Source organism: Phoca vitulina, unplaced genomic scaffold (assembly GCF_004348235.1).
Source record: "Phoca vitulina isolate PV1807 unplaced genomic scaffold, GSC_HSeal_1.0 scaffold34, whole genome shotgun sequence".
Classification (NCBI taxonomy): domain Eukaryota; kingdom Metazoa; phylum Chordata; class Mammalia; order Carnivora; family Phocidae; genus Phoca; species Phoca vitulina.
Genome location: NW_022589737.1, coordinates 130,155 through 149,797, shown reverse-complemented (window position 1 = coordinate 149,797; position 19,643 = coordinate 130,155). Strand labels below are relative to the sequence as shown.

The following is a 19,643-nucleotide window of genomic DNA, read 5'->3' as shown; positions in this document are numbered from 1 at the left end:
GCTTAAAAACATTTATTTGTAAACTTATTAGGATGATTCTTACTCCAGAAGGAAAAGTCAGAACCAATAGAAAAGAACAAAAGGATTTTAGCTGACCAAAATAAAAATATGTAAAATCTCCTTATAAATTCATATAAAAAAGATTAATACTCCATAGAAAAGTAGTCAAAAATTATTCAGTGAACAAATATAAAAAAATATATGAATGCAAATTAGTACATTAAACTTGTCCAACTCTATTAGTCATAAAAATTCAAATAAAACAATCGTAATATGCATGCTTAAATATCTATATTGATTTCTATAAGACAGTTTGGTAGTATGTATTAAATATATTGAATTGTAAATTCTTTGTGGGATTTTACCAAGTTATGGAATTTTTAGGCATGTATGCTTAAAAAATAAAAGTCATATTGGCAAAGATAGAGCTACAATATTTATTGCTGTGCTATTGATAATCGCAAAAATAAATTGAATTAAATGACTTTCAGAGATATAAGCTGAAATAAAATACGGTATATACAATAGAAAACAAAAGTAGTCATAAAACAATACTTAGTGACACGGATCGTATCCAATGTATATTGAAATTTAAAAAGACATGCATGGCAAATGGCATGCATATACATAACTCACTAGGATAAAAAAAATCCCTAACGCATTAACATTCTTTCTTATTTCTTTCCAACTACAATAATCATTTAGCATGCAAATGAATAAGGATAATATTCGAAGGATGATTTAAAAGTCATTTTTGTCTGTGTTTGTGTTGAGTGCAGGGTATTGAAGAAGTCTTATCTTCTACTCCAAGCATTTTTGGACATTCTTCCACTTCATCTCATGAATTTTTATATATGTATATATACAAAATGCACTAAGAATACAACTCCTTGGATTTTTAATTATGTTTATACTTATTTAGTGACTATCCAGATAAAGATATGAATAGAACATTAGCATCACACCTAAAGGCTTTCTCCTATTTTTTCCCAGTCAGTATCCACTTTCTTCCAAGAGGCAGCACTAGTACAACTGGATAATTTTCTTGCCTTATTTTGAACTTCGTATAAATGGAATCATACAGTATATCTTCTTGTGTCTAGCTTATATTACTCAAGAATTTTTCTAAAAACTTATCCATGTTGTGGCTGTTTGTATAGTCTCCATTGTATGAATAAAACACATTTTATTTACCCATTCTCTTGTAATGTGTTCAGTTTGGAACTATTATGATTAAGCTTCTATGAATATACTTTTACTTGTCTTTTGGTTGATATATATATCCTCATTTCTTTTGTGTTTATATCTACAGCTGGGTATATGTCTCCTGGCTTATATAGTAGGTTATTTAACTTTAGAAAATATTTACATTTAGAAAACAATGCCAAACTGTTTGCCAAAGTGGTTGGTAATGGCCATATTGCCACCAGCAATGTATGCAACTTCCAGCTACACTCCAGATCCTTGTCAACACATAGTATTGTGAGTCTTCACAATTTTAGCCTTTTTGGTGAATATGTCACAGTATCTCATTATATGCAGTCCCCTAATGTCTAATCATGTTGCAAATGTCACCATATATTATTTGGCTATTTGGCTATACTTTTTTCATTACAAAGTATTTTGTCCAGAACTTTGGGGTAGATGAGATAATGATACCAGCTTACATTTGAATCTCTTGTTATGCACTCGTCAAAGGTATATAGATCAACAACAGAACAGGTAAAACCACATAAACACTACACCTTCAGCACAGCTAGGTGATAGAGAGCACTACCAACTTCAAATTATCTGTAGAAAAGATGACACTAGATTCCAGCAAAGATATTGGTCCCTGAAAATTAAAAAGTCCATCTTAACTACAAAAAATACGGGAAAAGTAGACCTGCTAGACCAGAACATTGACTATAGGAAAGAAATCTAAAAGGTGCACACAATATACAAGATGTGATCTTAGAGAAGCAACATTTCTAGGAGAGAAGAAGATTAAATGAAGGAAGAGATAGCTTTTGGAGTCTAGATAGAATGGAGAAAAGAAAAGCAAGCAGAGAAAATCCTGAAATAAAATAAATATAAAAGAAAGCCCAAAGAAGAAGGACACACAATCTCTTTCCCTTTGCCTCTCCCGCAGAAAGGAGACAACCGTAAAGGAAACTACATGCCCCTATACCTACAGAAGAGAGCATGGATGAACGAAGATTATAGGAAATTATCTCAAAGAGTAAACCTTGTCCACAAAATGCATATGAAGATCTACCACAGGCAAAACTCGCCTATGGTAAGAGAGATATGAACAGTAGTGATTTCGTGGTGGGGGTATTGTAAGTCCACAGAAAAGAAGCAACAAAGCCAAATAAAAAGAAGAAATTATTAGAGGGTAGAAAAAACATAATTTAAAAATCAAAATCATAATGATTTTAGAAAAACAAATTAAAAGTATAAGTAGATGGCTAAATTAATCAAGATAAAAGAGAATATATAAATATGCAAAGTAAAAAAGGTGAAAGACGAACCATTAAAACAGACGCAATTAAAGTAAACCATGAGAAAAAAATTTGATACCATTTTTTTAAGATTTCATTTATTTGTCAGAGACAGCACGTGAGCACAAGCAGGGGGACCTGCAGGCAGAGGGAGAAGCAGGCTCCCTGCCCAGCAAGGAGCCCGATGAGGGACTCCCAGGGCCCTGGGATCATGACGTGAGCCGAAGACAGACGCTTAACTGGTTGAGCCACCCAGGCATCCCCCAAATTTGATATCATTATAAAAATAAGCTTTAAAACTTAGTTAAAATGGCTAGTTTTCTAGAAAAATACAGTTTACCATAATTGTATTGCCAGCAATGGTAATATAGATCAATTTCCATTAAAGATTAAAGTTATCAATAAACTACCCCAGAGAAAAATACCAGACCCATATTGTTTCAAAGGGCAATTCCAGACAACCTTCAAAAGCAAAATAGTCTCAATGCTTAAAAAAAAAATCTGGAGAATACAAATAAGGAAAAATTTCCAAAATTTTTTATGAAGAAAGTAATTCATGATACCTAGAACAGATAAGAACAAAAATAATATTATGAAGAAATAACATTTGAGAATATCAAAGCAAAAATACTAAATACTGTATTTCTAAACAGAATCCAGCACCAGAATATGAAAATAATGTGCCCTGACCAAATAGGATTTATTACAAAAATGGAGGGTTTTCCAATATTAGGATTCTATACTATATTATACTATAATAATAAACTATACTCTAATACTATACTATACTAATATATAATAAACAAGTGTAAGAAAAGAGAAAAAAACATAAAATTTCAGTAAATCTGAAAAAGCCATTGACAAAGTTCACATTTAGATTAGAATGGCATGTTTCTTTTAAGAAACAGAAGGGGAAGTTAGTTAAAGAGAAAGAAGCACACTACGACCATGACCTTTACTGCTTCTGATTGCTACCCTGCGGTGCTCCATACCTCTTCCCCATGACTTTTCTCAACACATCCTTCTCTCTCAAACTATAGCTCAAGGGATTCAGCTATAGATCAGTAAGGATCGCAGTGGTATAGAACACCGAGGCAACCTTCTCCTGAGCCATGTCGCTGCTACTGGAGATTGGCTTAAAATGCGTAAGTATGATGGATTCATAAAAGTTTCCAGCAGCTGTGAATGAGAGCTGCAGGTACTAAAAGCTTTGGACCTGCCTGCAGCTGAGGGTTTTCAAAGAATGCTAGAGAGGGGTGCCTGGGTGGCTCAGTTAGTTGAGCAGCTGACTCTTGATTTTGGCTTAGGTCATGATCTCAGGGTCGTGGGATCTAGCCCCTCCTGGGGCTCCATGCTCAGTGTGGAGTCTGCTTGTGCCTCTCCCGCTGCCCCTCCACCCGCTTGTGCTCTCTCTTTCTCTCTCTCAAATAAATAAATAATAAAAATCTTAAAAAATTTTTAAGTCTTCTAAAAAATTTTTAAAAAAGAATGTTGGAGAACACAAAAATGTAAGAGATAATGACAGTCACTGTTGCCAAGAGATTGAATTCACCTAGAGGTATCATGAGGAGCTCGTTTAGGTAGGTGCTGGAGCAGGAGAGTGTTAGGAGAGGAAATATGTCACAGAAGTAATGGTGGATTATATTTCCCCACAGGAGGAAAGCCTGATCATAGAGATCATGTGGGCTACAGCTCCTAACCCTGCCACCATATAGACCCCAGCTACCAACACATTATGTACATTTCGGGACAAGATGAAATTGTAGTAACTATTCTCTCCTTCAATTTATCTACTGATTGTTTTAATACCATCGGTTCTGTTTTAATGCTGCACTTACTCTTCAGTGTAGTAAAAAGTTAAGGAGACGATATATAGTGGTATCCTCTCTCATTTTTCAGCACAACCCATTTCCTGGCTCAACAATCTAGAAAAACACAACAAATGACAGCAACAATTACTGAAAAACAAAACAAAAATTCCTGGCATATTACACAAGGAACAGATGACAGCGTTTTATTTTATCCAGGCAATTCTACTGATATTTTCTTTTTTAGAATCACTTAATTTTTACAAAAATAATTTATACTAATTTTAAAGACATTCAAATAAGATAAAAGTAAAATAGAAGAGCAGTAAAAGTTATCTCACATTTTTTAAAGATTTTTTTAATTTATTTGAGAGAGAAAGAGAGAGCAAGAGCACGGGGAAGGGCAGAGGGAGAGGGACAAGCAGACTCCCCACTGAGAAGGGAGCCCAATGTGGGGCTCAATCCCAGGACCCTGAGATCATGACCTGAGCCGAAGGCAGATGCTTAACGACTGAGCCACCCAGGTGCCCCTCTCACATTTTATTACACACACACATATATTTAGTAAAATACCAGTAAGTAATCATATATAGAGGGACAAATAGCCACATAGATATACAGAAGAACAGATCAAAATCATTTTATTGAAATGGTTTTGTGCTACACAAACTTTTATAAACAAAAATATTATATAACTTTTCATCATCATAGAAGAAGCAAAATAACCCAATTTTAAATGGAAGAAATTGCTTAGCTTCTGATCATTATAACCTATGTGATATACCTGTGATGTTATGGAAGTTTCATGTCTCGTGTGAACAAGATACCTGCTGTCTCTTTAGAAAGAGAAGAGGTGTTCTTAGGTATGTGCCCTAGTCCTTGACAAAAATTGATGGTTTCATCTGTTTTGTTCACTTGTCTTAACTTTCCTTCCTTCCTTTATTTTCTCTGCAATGGTTGAAGTTACCACGTGGTATCTTTTCTTTCCTCATTCCCAATGTAGTCAGTTCTGTATATCTCTGATATACATAGTGTGTGAATTCACATGGAATCCTCTTCCAGATCATCTGAGAGCTATTCGTTCTCCACTTTGAGGTGTAATTTAAGGACTTGTTATGTTTTTATCCACTTTAACTGGGAGTGTGGGGACAGATGGAGGAAAGAATTTTGTGTGTACCTCATATTTAATGAACAGGGTCTTGTGCTTTTTCCTGAGATTTTATGTGTTGAGTCAGAATTCACTCCACCTACTCAAGAGAGGAAGTTATGCCCATTGGGATAGTCTTAGAATTCAGCTCATTGCTAAAATTGAGTATGGAACTCTGGAGAGTTTGCTTCCATTAATAAAGCACTTCTTAAATTGGAGTTTATGGGTCTGAAAACTTGGATAGGAAGTTTATTTTCACTAATCTCTAAATTAAAATTTAACATTACCTTCAAGTCAGAATCTTAGTAACTGATCATGTTAAAATATGTATTTATCTATGATTTTGTTATCAACAGAATCACATATATTTTCCTATCACATAAAGTTGTACCTATGTCAAAGGGGTTCTTAGGATGAAATGGAATACTGATCATGAACATTTATAACCATCACTACTTCAAATTATAGTAATTATTAGATCTGCTACTAGATCCTGTGATTTAATTCACTAATGAAATCACAAATTTATTTTAAATATTTTGATGTCAATAGTTTAGTTTATTATAATGTTTAATCATATGTATTTTATACAGTTAGAAACATTATTCTAAGAAAGATTCTAACTCTTCATCTGGCCACCTAAATAATCTCTGATCCAAAAAAAGATTAGGAACCTCTACATTCGAGAGAGTCAGTACTGGTTGTATGTAATATCTCTTCTTAATCTCTTCCATGTATGTAATATCTCTTCCTAATGGTGATTTGTAGTCTCAGTCATAAAAGGAAGAGGAATATAGATTTGTCTTCAGCATCAGTCTGTTTATCTCAAAAATGATGGCATTAGTAAGAATTCCCACAATTTTGTGAATACAGAAATTTCTATCACCATATTTTGATGTTCATTTCATGGATTTTTTTGAACTATTTTTTGTATTTTATTTTATATATTTATTTTATTTATATTTAGATCAGTAATTCTGTAATGTGTTTATTTATCATCCTTACTGGTAAGTCAGGTTCACATTTTTGTATCTTTCAATATTATGTAAATGGACACTATGGAACTTAAACAGAAAGTAGCCTCATTCTTACATTTGGGGGTGGGAAGGAATGAGGAGCGCTATGAGAGAGTGAGTATGCAGAGTTGGGGAAACACTTGATATGAGACTTTGGAGAAGGGAAAATGTAGGGGGAAAGAAGTACCTTTCTGAGTCTCAGGTTTTATCACTAAGAAAATGATAAGTTGGATTAGATATGCTTTACTACCATTATTGATCTGCATTATTTTTCTGGAATTTTCTGCATTTTGATAAACTAGGTAGGAAATTTTAAAGTGTTTAGGCATAGAGTAGAAACCTAGAAAATGTCATCTCCTTTATCTTCATATAATCTAAGTGAGGAAAATTACTTTATAAGAATTCCTTCTATTCTTTACTAATACAAAAATAACCAAGACCACATAGAATTTCTATTGAGGATTCTTACCTAATTCAATTATTAGTATGGTCACTGCAATATTATGAGTTTCCAATTATATAATTTCTTTTAAATTAATTTGTTGATGTTTTTTTGTGAAGAGCTTTCCCTTTTCTACTACTTTTATTTTATTGTCATTATTATTTTTGTATCAGTAAGGACCTGTAGATTTTCATAAGCTATCCATTTTGATGTTCAAATTGTCCTAAACTTGTCCAGAAGAAGCTCTTTCCTTTTGATGTATCTCCATAAATTTGGGGCACTTATTTATTCTATGGAATACAAAGTGATTCTAGGTTCATCTTGAATTTTAGGTACCCCCACCTTGGAATCGACCATTTCTCCATGAAGTCCTGGTTTCTTTCAGTGGGGTGTGATAGTTAGAAACCAAATTATCATTGGATAATAGGCATGAACTTTATTACTTGGATTTCATTGCTTCTAGGCCCATTCATTGGAAAGAGTAAGAATAATCTATTAATCAGATCAGGTCATTCTTCTGTTCAAACCCTTCAACGGCTTCCTATTTCACTTACAGAACAATCAAACCTTTCAAACTTGCCTTAAGACCCTACAGATTTCACCTCCATCCCCCACCATCCCTCTGATACCACCTTTCATGACTCTGCCCCTCCTTCACTCTCCTTGAAGCACACTCTCCAAACTACAGTTCCTTAAAAGTGCCCGAACATGCTCTTCTTTCAAAGATTATATTTGATGTTCTCTTTGCCTAAAGTTTTCTTCTTTCAGTCACATAGCTTGATTCCCTATTTCCTTCAGGTTTCTAGTAAATATTAGATTTCTCGTAGTCCGACCTCCATGTTTGAAAGAGCAAGTCTCTCCTCCCTCCAGTGCCCAACCCCCTCCTCTGCTTTAGTTTATTCCATAGCACTGATCATCACTGGATATAGTACATATTTTCTTGTTCATGGGTTCATGGGAGCAAACACTCCCAATGAAGATAGAAATTTTTGTTTTCTGGCCCATAGTTGCCCAGCAAATACTACTGATTGACTGACTAAATGAATGAATTTTAATGGTGTATTGAGGCTAAGGGATTATTCTGAATGGTGGGAGAATTAATAGTGAATAATTAAGGGAGTCATCCAGAGGGAAGTCGTCTTGAGATCTAATAGAAAGGAGTCAAAGTATGCAATAATTTGGAAAGAAAATATGTAAATTAAAATTATAGTGAAAACTAAAAATTAGAAATCATTTTGTCACTTTCTGCCATCCCTACCCAATCTTCACCCCATTTGACACCTCCACAAGACAAATCTTATTTTCAATGGTTCTAACAACAGCAAGAAGTCTTATGAAAATACTATTTCTTCTTGTTTACTAGCAACTAGATTCCCTTCAAATTCTACTAAGAAATGTCCATTGCTTCTGTAACCCTCTTGTGTATTAAAATGCAAATTCCTGAGGGATTTACACATTCAGCCATTATTAGACATTACAACTTTAAAATAGGTTTGATTAAGAAATTTTAGTTTAGCAAGGACAAATTACAGAAAGGAAGGTTTCTGATGTATATGTATTTAAACTAGGTAAGAGTGTAGGCTAGGAAGTCTGTTTCCTGAGTGGCTAGACTAGACATAGTCAAAGGATACTTGGTGTTGGGAGTAGGAGAACCTAAAAAGGAAGTGAAGGTCACCAAAAACAAATCATTCAGACATTTTGGTTTAAGATGGCCCTGGATTTGAAACTAATTGGTTACTCTTAAAAACAAGAATAAAACTTTAGATAAGATCTATGTTCAAAGCGGCTATCTCTTTTAAAAAGTGCTGTTTCCTATGCTGACCGAGAAAGTAACCCACCATTTAGAACTTTTTTAAGGGATTCTTTGACATCCTTGTTCCTAAGGCTGTAGATAAGGGGGTTAAGCATGGGAATCACTGTGGTATAAAACACGGAAACCACCTTCTCCTGTGTTATGTCACTGGTAGATGGTTTAAAATATATGAAGATGATGGACCCATAGAAGACCCCAACAGCTGCAAGGTGGGAGCTGCAGGTACTGAAAGCTTTGGATCTGCCTTCAGCTGAGCAGATGCATAAGATGCTAGAAAGAATGAAGGCATAAGAGATGAAGATGGCTAAAGCACATGCAAATACATTGAATCCAACTAAAATCATCACCAAGAGTTCCTTGGTGTAGTCTCTCGAACAAGATATATTCAGAAGGGGAAGGATGTCACAGAAGTAATGGTGGATGACATTAGTTCCACAGAAGGATCGACTAGATATGTAGCTGGTATGGACCAAGGCTCCAAAGGCACCCGCTGTGTACACACTGGTGACCAGTAGAAAACAGATTCTGTGGGACATGGTGACATTGTAGAGCAAGGGGTTACAGATGACAACATAACGGTCATACGCCATTGCTGTCAGCATGTAGGAGTCATCAATACCAAAGAAGCAGAAGAAAAAGAGCTGGGTCATGCATTCAGGAAAGGAGGTGAGATTTTTCTCTGAAACAAAGTTCAACAACAGCTTGGGAATTATGACAGTGGAGTAGCAGAGATCTATGAAGAACAAATTGCTGAGAAAATAATACATGGGCATGTGAAGCTGAGAACTGATTCTGATTTAAAAAATCAAGCCCAAATTTCCCACCACGCAGACCGTATAGATCAATAGAAACAAGAAGAAGAGAGGGAGCTGGAGTCCTGGCTGGTCTGTTAACCCCTCAAGGATAAACTCAGTTACCAAAGAATGATTTCCTGTATCCATTCTCCCACTTGTGATAGGCTGAGGGGTTCAGGGAAGAGGTTCTTATTAGACACACATTGTCATCTGACAGAATTTAGTGATCCAAGATCTGATGAATGACATGAATTCTAACTGACACAGAATTTCCAGAAACCAAGAGACTAAAACCTACTTTCAGTTGCAGCTTTTATCAAGATGTTGATGGTTCATTTGGCTTCAGTGTTTATTACTCCCATGTCACATTTAGAAGTAAGACTCATTTTGTCTTCACAAATTGAATTTTAGACTCTCCTAGAAATGGAAAATTGTGTTTCATTGTGTTATTCAGTCACCTTTAGAGAAACTACAGAGCTGCTGCCAGGCTTTGCTGGTTTTCAATCTGCAGCAACCTGTGTTCTCCTCTGATGTCTCAGAACTTAACCTCTCCCTCGCTGGCATCCCTTGGATTTCCTGCTTTGGCTTTGGCATCTTCAATTTGCTCATTCAGTCTTGGACCCCAGTCTCACAGAGCTTTGGTTTCCTCCAAGTTTTCCATCTCCATTCTGAGTTGCTGGTGTTGACTTTTCTTCCTTTTTCCCATGTTATTACCCTGATAGGAGAGGAATGAAGGCATGCTGGAGATGGCAGGAACAGGGCAGGGCTAGAAGGAAAGCTGTTGTCAGGGGCTACAGGAAGAGAAGAACTAAGAGCAGTGACAGCAGGGGTTGCTTGCATTTACTGAGCCCCTATCATGTGGCAGTCACAATATTAAGATCATTTTTTTTTAAGATTGTATTTATTTGAGATATAGAGTGAGAACGAGAGAGATAGAGAGAGAGAGCATGAGCAGGGGGTAGGGCAGAGGGAGAGGGAGAAGCAGGGTCCCTGCTGAGCAGGGAGCCCGATGTGGGACTCAATCCCAGGACCCTGGGATCATGACCTGAGCCGAAGGCAGATGCTTAACCAACTCAGCCACCCAGGCGCCCCTAGATAGTTTTATTATATCCATTTTGTACATCAACTGAGAGACAGAGAGATTAAGTAAGTCCATGCCCTAAGTCATCAAACATGAAAACAGTACATTTCACTATTTTACAAATGAGTTTATGTAAATATTCCAAGCTTACACAGCTAGTAAGCATTGGAGCCAGAACTCATATCTTTGTCTGTTTTATTACAAATAAAACCATGTGCCTGTGAACCAACATTGTTTTCTGAACCTGACTACTTTATTATAACTCCTGTGCAGCTTTAATTATTATGCTACTTTTATTATTATTCTGTTCAATCCCTTTCTCTGATATTTTCTTCCTGTTATTAATGAGAGGATATTAGGGTGTGTAGTGTAGCTTTTTTGTAGCATTTAAAGCATTTTATCCTCATGTGTATGTAAGATGGTCTTGTTCCTTCAATAGCTTTAAGGTAGAAAACAGAAAGGAAAGATTTGCATGTGCACACTTACACACACACACACATACACGTTATTCTGTGCTAAAATGATTCCCAATATCCAATTCCTAAAAGTATGAACTTGTTAGATAACAACCACAACAAACCATGTGACCATGCAAATTCTTCCAGTTAGCTTTTCAATTTTGAGATATCGTGTAAAATAGGAATATTACCTTTTTGAAGAGAATATGGAAAATAGTAATAAGAAAATAGGCCTCCAGTCACAAAGGCTGGCAAGAACCAGGGCCAAGGATACCAAGATTCCATGAGGGCCAAAAAACATTTTAGCAAGTGGGTAAAAAAATAACAAGTCCTTTCTAGGTTCCTTGGATGTTACGTGAGCAACTTTTTCTCTACCATTCTAAAACCAAACCAAAATGTTGCTCTATCTGGTCCAGACTTAGCAGTGTTTCACAGACTACCCCACGTTTATCTAATTTTGCTCATATTCCTGTGAACATGGAAAGATAAAAACCCATCTTTTCTCAAAACCAATTTAAAAGTATCATCTGGGGATGCCTGGGTGGCTCGGTCAGTTAAGCATCCAACTCTTGGTTTCAGCTCAGGCATGATCTCAGAGTCCTGAATTAAGCTCCAGGTTGGGCTCTGTGCTCAGCGTGAGGTCTGTTTGAGATCCTCTCTCCCCCTCTCTCCCTGCCCCCTCCAAAATAAATCTTTAAAAAAACAAAAAGAAAAGTATCATCCTTTTTAGTCATTTTTTGGTGGAATCTTCAGGGTTTTCTATATATAGTATCATGTCCTCTGCAAATAGTGAAAGTTTTACCTCTTCCTTACCAATTTGGATGCCTTTTATTTCTTGTTGTTACGTCATGTGGCTAGGACTTCCAGTACTATGTTGAATAAATGTAGTAAGAGTGCACTCATTATCAGGGAAATGCAAATCAAAACCATATCACCTCATACCTGTCAGAATGGCTAAAATCAACAACACAAGAAACAACAGATGTTGGCAAGGATGTGAAGAAAAAAGGACCCTCTTGCACTGTTGATGGGAATGTAAACTTGTGCAGTCACTCTGGAAAACAGTATGGAGATTCCTCAGAAAACTAAGAATAGAACTACCCTATGATCCAGTAATCGCATTACTGGGGATTTACCCAAAAAATACAAAAACACTAATTCAAAGGGATACATGCACCCTTGTATTTATAGTAGCATAATTTGCAGAGGCTAAAATATGAAAGCAACCCAAGTATCCATTGATGAATGGATAAAGAAGAGATGGTATCTATATACAATGAGTATTACTTAGCCATAGAAAAGAGTGAAATCTTGCCATTTGCAATGACATAGATGGAGCTAAAGATGCTAAGTGAAATAAGTCAGTCAGAGAAAGACAAATACCATATGATTTAACTCGTATGTAGAATTTAAGAAACAAAACAAACAAGCAAAGGGAAAAAAAAACAGGGAGAGACAAACCAAGAAACAGAACAAACAGATGGTGACCAGAGGGGAGGTGGGCGGGGGGTGGGTGAAATAGGTGATGGGGATTAAGGAGTGCACTTGTCGTGATGAGCACTGGGTGATGTATGAAATTGTTGAATTACTATATTCTACACCTGAAACTAATATAACACTATATGTTAACTATACTGGAATCAAAATTAAATTAAATTAAAAATAAAATTAAAAAAAGATATATTTGGTCTTAACTGATGGATTTTAAAATATTGTTATCATATGATTCATTAAACCTCATTTTATTGCTTAAAAAAAGTATCATCCTCCATGAAACTTTTTCTGATTCCATGTTACTTCTATTGCTCTGACTTCTTCTTTCTCCCCAAAGGCACTCTGTGACTCAGAGCATATAATGTAATTTCTTATAGTATAGTTGTGGTTTGGTCATTGGGAGGTGATGAAGAGCTGGGTTCATTACATATCAAACTGGATTCATTTTTAGGCATGATCATATCCTAGCTTTGTGACCTTAAGTTATTTCTCCCATATAAACTCCAGTTTCTTCATCCATAAAACAGAGATAATAATTCCTACTATATATATATTTTTGAAACAGTTTATTCTTCTCTCACCCAACAGTGATCTATTGAGAGTCTTCTGTGTTCTGAAGATACTGATTGAATGAGACAGATTCCTGCTCTCATAAAGCTTACATTGTAATGGGGGAGGTCAACGAAGAAATAGATGTAGAATTTAGAGTCAAGTGATGAGAAATACTATGAAGAAAATAAAGCAATCTTAGAGCAAAGGCTAGTAATTAGAGAGCTTTTCAAGGGAGGACTCTCTGAAGCAGTGACATTTTTTAAGCTGAGTCCTGAATGAACTGAGAGTCTGTTAGAGGAGGTCATTGAGAGGATGTGACTGCTGGCTGACACACAAGCTGGACCTACGTAATCAGTGGCCCCAGACCCCCTTCCCTGTCCTCAGAATGTATGCTGTGCCCACCACTCCCACAGTGGAAGCTATTTTTAAGGATGCACACTTGAGAGTAATATGCTGTTGGGATCATCTGGACAGCAGATGTGACTGGACCCAGTTAAGGTCTCTATTTAAACTTAAGATTTATTATCTAGTGTCCTGAGGCTGCCCAAGACAAGCCTCATTAGTAAGCTCCTTTGTTTATTAAATTTCCATCTACCTATCTGGAGTGGTCTGCCTCTTTCTACCATCTCTCCATGCCCTCTGTGTCCGGGGGCCAGTTTGCGAACCAACAGACAGGCAGCCATGTCTTGTCAGTGTCTGCATAAAAGTTTCTTTCTAGGTGAAATGGGTGAAGATAGTCAAAAGGTACAAACTTCCAGTTATAAGTTAATAAGTCCTGAGCATGTAATGTACAGCACAGTGGACCCTAGTTAATAATACTGTATCATCTATTTGAAAGTTGTTGAGAATAGATAAAAGTTCTCATCACACACAAATGATTTTATAACTGTGTGAGTTGATATGTGCTACTTCAAATTTACACTTCAGATAAATATTAAAATTTATATATTTCTTTATAATTTTAAAATTAAAATTATACTTGTATGGGGCAGCTGGGTGGCTCAGTTGGTTAAGTGTCTGACTTTTGATTTCAGCTCAGGTCATGATCTCAGGGTTGTGAGATCGAGCCCCAAGTTGGGCTTTGTACTGAGCATGGAGCCTGCTTGGGATTTTCTCTCTTTCTCCCTCTGCCCCCCCCCCCCCCCTTGCACATGCACTCTCTCTCTCTCTCTCTCTCAAAACAAACAAAAAAACAAACATATACTTGTGAGGACTGTAACATTAAGGGAAATAATTTGATCTTTTCTTCCTTGACAAAGTATTAGATACACACACACACACACACACACACACACACACACACCAGAAATAATCTCATAAATACTTAGAAGAAACTGGTGGTTACCAGAGGGGTGGGGGTGGGGGAATGGGCAAAATAGGTGAAGGGGATTAAGAAGGAGATACAAAAATTCTTCAGACAACTCCTAATTACAATAGGAACTCTGGGTGATGGTGTCTCTGAGGAGTACGGGTGTTTGAATAAGTTTGAGGATTAGGATGTTTAAGCCTCAAAAAAAATCTAATATTTTTTATTAGAAAAGGGTGATTTAATTAAAGTTCTAGAATAGGTTTCTCAACCTAGAATTGCAAACAGGAGAGAATGAACAGGCAGAATGAATAAATAAAAGTGTCAGAGACAATGCCAGGAGTCTCTTCCTTTCATTTTTAAGGTTAGCTTTGGGGACTCTTGTGAATCCACTGTTGGAAAAGCATAAAGTGGGGAAGGACATAATTTTTGACCCTGAGTACAGCACTTTATGAGGTGGGCTAGGAGTCAGAAGCTAGGGTTTTTATTCATAGGTTAACCCATTGCTAGCTCAGAGATGTTGGATAGTAAGTAGGTTAATGTCAGTGTCCTTTAAGGAGGAATTCCTGACTAAGCCTTATAATATTAATGCATGTGTAAATGCTCTTTAAACTTCAAAATTAAATATAGATGAGAAATATCAATACGACTGGACTTGTGTTGGGGAAGAAAAGCAAGAGTTTGAGGTCAGAAGAGCAGACAAACAACTGGTGGAAGGAGAAAAGGTCTTGTCCAAAGATCGTGGGTCATGAGAATTTTTAACTGCCTTCCAAAATTCAATTTCAACTATAATATCTTATCAAAGGTAGATGGAACTTTATGACTTACCTGAATATTATCACCAGGTAAAGTGATGCTGGGCCTACATGAGTTTTTATGTTTGGTCTCACACAGTGCATGCACGTGCACACACACACACGTTTACAAGACAAGTGTATCATCAAACACTAATGGCCCAGAATCTCTCTGATTCTGGCAAAATCATAGAGTTGATTCTGCATAAGAATTCAAGGAGTATTGAGGAAGAGTAACAGTTTAAGACCAACTAAGCACAGCAAAAAAAGTAATTCTACTGACGCTCAGTGCTCTATTATTGAAGGAAAGTTTTATTTGGAGCTATTTGGATCTGAAGGAGATGATTTGAAGCAAAATTTCCCATTGGGGTTTATCATCCCTATGATTGGACTCCATAGGGAAGAAACAATTACAAAGGACATATTTGTTGGCAATGTAGTAGGCATTCCTATTGATCCCTGGGGTGTTTAGAATAAACATCAAACTTTCCCCCTAAGTGTTAAGATTAATAATGATTCTATAGCAAATATCAAACTTTTGACACTGTGTTAAAAATTAAATTGCTTTGTCAAAACTACAAAACTTTATTAAATTTTTTCCTTAGCATTTTTGATTTTCTATAACCCAGCCAAACCCATTTCATCATCCACCAACGTAGAATAACTTTTTATCTGTAACTTTTCTAACCATTTTGGAGGATTATACATGGGCAAAAAGAATAAGCAATCTGTTTCCTTTCTGTGATTTCAAAAGGTGTGGAAAGCATATATCCAAGCAATTTTCCAGGTCAGTCCTAATTTCGAATATGTGCTATTTTTGCCAATCTAAATTGTCATGAATTGTCTTTTCATTTCTTTTTTTTTTAATTTAAAAAGTATTTTTTTATTATGTTATTTTAATCACCATACATTACATCATTAGTTTTTTTTTGTTTTTTTGTGGTTTTTTTTGTAGTTTTATACCTTTATTTGACAATCAGCGATTAGTTCTCATCCACATTAACTGTCTGCAGATTTTTGAAAGTGGTGACAGGTACATAGGTAACCAGTGTGTAGAGCTTGTTTGGTGAATCTTCATCCTCGTTACGTTTTCTGGACAACCGCACACGGATACGGTATGGAACATTCCTTATTCCTTTGGCCCAGACAGCTTTGTTGAGCCTGGTGTCAATGCGCACATCTGGAGTTCCCATCTCCTTCATGGCAAATTTCCGGATCTCTTTGAGTGCCCGAGGGGCACGCTTCTTGAAACCCACTCCATGGATGCGCTTGTGAATGTTGATGGTGTATTCTCTGGTCACTACCTCGTTGATGGCAGAACGGCCCTTCTTCTTCTCGCCACCCTTCTTCGCAGGAGCCATTCCACCGGGCTCTGGTTGGAAAGGAAGGGCCCATTACATCATTAGTTTTGATGTAGTGTTCCATGATTCATTGCTTGCATATAATATTTCACAGCTTTATTGAGGTATGACTGACATACAATCAATTGCACATATTTAAAGTGTACAATTAGGTAAATTTGGCATATTTAACCGTGAAACCATCACCAAAACTAAGAAAATGAACATATTATCCCCTTAGTAATCCTTCCCTCTCAACCTTCCTCCACCCATCCCCAAGGCAACCAGGAATCTATTTTCTGTTTCTCTAGCTTGCACTTTCAAGACTATTATACTTACAGAACCATACTATCTATACTCTTTGCTTGACTTCTTTTGTTCAGCCTAATTATTCTGAGACTCATTCATGGTCTTCTGTGGATCGATAGTTTCATTATTTTTTTCTTTTCTTTTCTTTCTTTTTTTGCATGTGAATGTCTAATTTTTTGAGCACTGTCAGATTGCCCTTGGCATATGATTTTGTTGAGATCAATTGACCACCTATGTGTGGATCTATTTTTTAACTCTTTATTCTACTCCATTTATCTATCATCTATCTTGAGGCCTATATCACACTGTCTTGTTAATTGTAGCTTCAGGATATGCTTTGAAGATTATAATGTAGACCCTCCAGCATTGTTCTTCTTTATGAAAGTTTTTTTTCATTTCAGGCCTTTTGTATTTCCTTATGAATTTTATTTTTTTTTTATTTTTTTTATTTTTTAAAGATTTTTTATTTATTTATTTGAGAGAGAGAGAATGAGAGAGAGCAAGCACATGAGAGGGGGAGGGTCAGAGGGAGAAGCAGACTCCCTGCCGAGCAGGGAGCCCGATGCGGGACTCGATCCAGGGACTCCAGGATCATGACCTGAGCCGAAGGCAGTCGCTTAACCAACTGAGCCACCCAGGCGCCCTCCTTATGAATTTTAGAAACAGTATATCAATCTTTACAAAATGCCTACTGGGCTTTTGAATAGGGTTATATTGAATCTATGAATAAATTTGAGGAGAGCTAGCATCATGATAATGAGTCTGCTGATGTAGGAATACAGCATATTCAGTTTTTCTTTAATTTCTCTCAATAAGGTTTTGCTTGTAAAGATTTTGCACTTATTAAGCCAGATTTACCACTAAGGATTTCATTTGTTTGGGGCTTTTTGCAAATGGCATTTTAAATTTTAGTTTCCTTTTGTTCATTGGTAATTATTGAAAATGATGGATTTTTATATAATAATTGTTTTGTATTTTTAAATTTTATTTAAAATCAATTAATTAACATATTGTGTATTATTAGTTTCAGAGGTAGAATTTAGTGATGCATCAGTTGCATATAACACCCAGTGCTCATCACATTAAGTGCCCTCCTTACTGCCCATCACCCAGTTACCTCACCCCCCCGCCACCACCCCTCCACCAACCCTGTTTGTTTCCTAGAGTTAAGAGTCTCTTATGGTTTGCCTCCCTCTCTGATTTTGACAGATTTGAATAAAGAAGATGTGGCTATGTATATGTGGATATATATATTTGTTTCCTACAATCTGGCTAAAATCAATTGCTATTTATAGTAGCTTTTTTTTTTTTTTGTAGTTCTCATAGGATTTTCTACCTAGACAATCTGTTTTACTTCTTCCCTTCTGAACTAGATGAACTGTATTAGTTTGTTGGTATTGTTTTTGATATTTTGCCTTATTGCTCTGAAGTCTACTTTACCTAACACTGAAGTGAATTTCTTGTAGACAGCACAGGGTTGAGTTGAGTTTTTTTAGCCATTCAGTGGATAACTGACAAATGTAGACCATTTACAATTAAACTGATTATTGGTATGTTAGGGCTTAAGTTTACTATTTTACTATTCGTTTTGTTTTTTCTTCTGTTTCTTTCCTCTGATTCCCCTTCTTGACTTCCTGTGGACTCCTTGATATTTTTTAAAAATATTATTTTAATGTATTTATAGTAAATGAGATTTTAAAGTAAACATACTAGCTGTTAAAATGTATAAAAACTAAATTTCCATTTAAAAAAGGAGAAAAAAATAAATGTAATAAAACTAGAAGAAATAAAACAAGTGCCAATTGTATACTTGGGGATGAAAATATAGTTATGGAAATATAAATTAATTGATATTTGGATTATACTCTAGATTGGATATAGTTGAAGACGTATTTAGGGAACTAGATATTATCACTGAAGAATTAGAGAATCAGAAAAATGAGTCCTGAGGATTCACCCAGAATGCATCAGGGAGAGAAAAAAATTATTTAAAAAAAGCAAAAAGACAGTTAAGAGACAGAGAAGATATACTGAGAGCCTCCACTTTGATTCTTTGGATAAATACCTAGTAGTGCAATTGCTGAGTCATAGGGTAACTATTTTTAACGTCTTGAGGAACCTCCATACTGTTTTCCACAGTGGCTGCACCAGTTTGCATTCCCACCAACAGTGTACAAGAGTTCCCTTTTAATGCAAGCTGGTGCAGCCACTCTGGAAAACAGTATGGAGGTTCCTCAAAAAGTTGAAAATAGAGCTACCATATGATCCAGCAATTGCACTCCTGGGTATTTACCCCAAAGATACAAAAGTAGGGACCCGAAAGGGTACGTGCACCCCGATGTTTATAGCAGCAATGTCCACAGTGGCCAAACTGTGGAAAGAGCCAAGATGTCCATCGACAGATGAATGGATAAAGAAGAAGTGGTATATATATACAATGGAATATTATGCAGCCATCAAAAGGAATGAGATCTTGCCATTTGCAACGACGTGGATGGAACTGGAGGGTATTATGCTGAGCGAAATAAGTCAAACAGAGAAAGACATGTATCATATGACCTCACTGATATGAGGAATTCTTAATCTCAGGAAACAAACTGAGGGTTGCTGGAGTGGGGGGTGGGGTGGGAGGGATGGGGTGACTGGGTGATGGACACTGGGGAGGGTATATGTTCTGGTAAGCGCTGTGAATTGTGCAAGACTGTTGCATCTCAGATCTGTACCTCTGAAACAAATAATGCAATATATGTTAAGAAAGAAAAAAAGAAGAAGAAGAATGTAGCAGGAGGGGAAGAATGAAGGGGGG

The 19,643-nt window shown here is 36.2% G+C and overlaps 2 protein-coding genes across 2 annotated transcripts; both read right to left on the bottom strand.

Annotated features, from left to right (window-relative positions):
- Positions 1 to 8,708: 8,708 nt before the first annotated feature.
- LOC116645783 (olfactory receptor 8D2-like) lies at positions 8,709 to 9,650 on the bottom strand. The gene is given in 1 exon segment (XM_032426197.1): positions 8,709 to 9,650. A coding segment is annotated over 1 exon segment (942 nt).
- A 6,491-nt stretch (positions 9,651 to 16,141) lies between these two features.
- LOC116645864 (60S ribosomal protein L31) lies at positions 16,142 to 16,549 on the bottom strand. Its single transcript, XM_032426337.1, has one exon. The coding sequence runs from the start codon at positions 16,547 to 16,549 to the stop codon at positions 16,172 to 16,174; it is 378 nt and encodes a 125-aa protein (XP_032282228.1). The 3' UTR covers positions 16,142 to 16,171.
- Between the last annotated feature and the right edge of the window lie 3,094 nt (positions 16,550 to 19,643).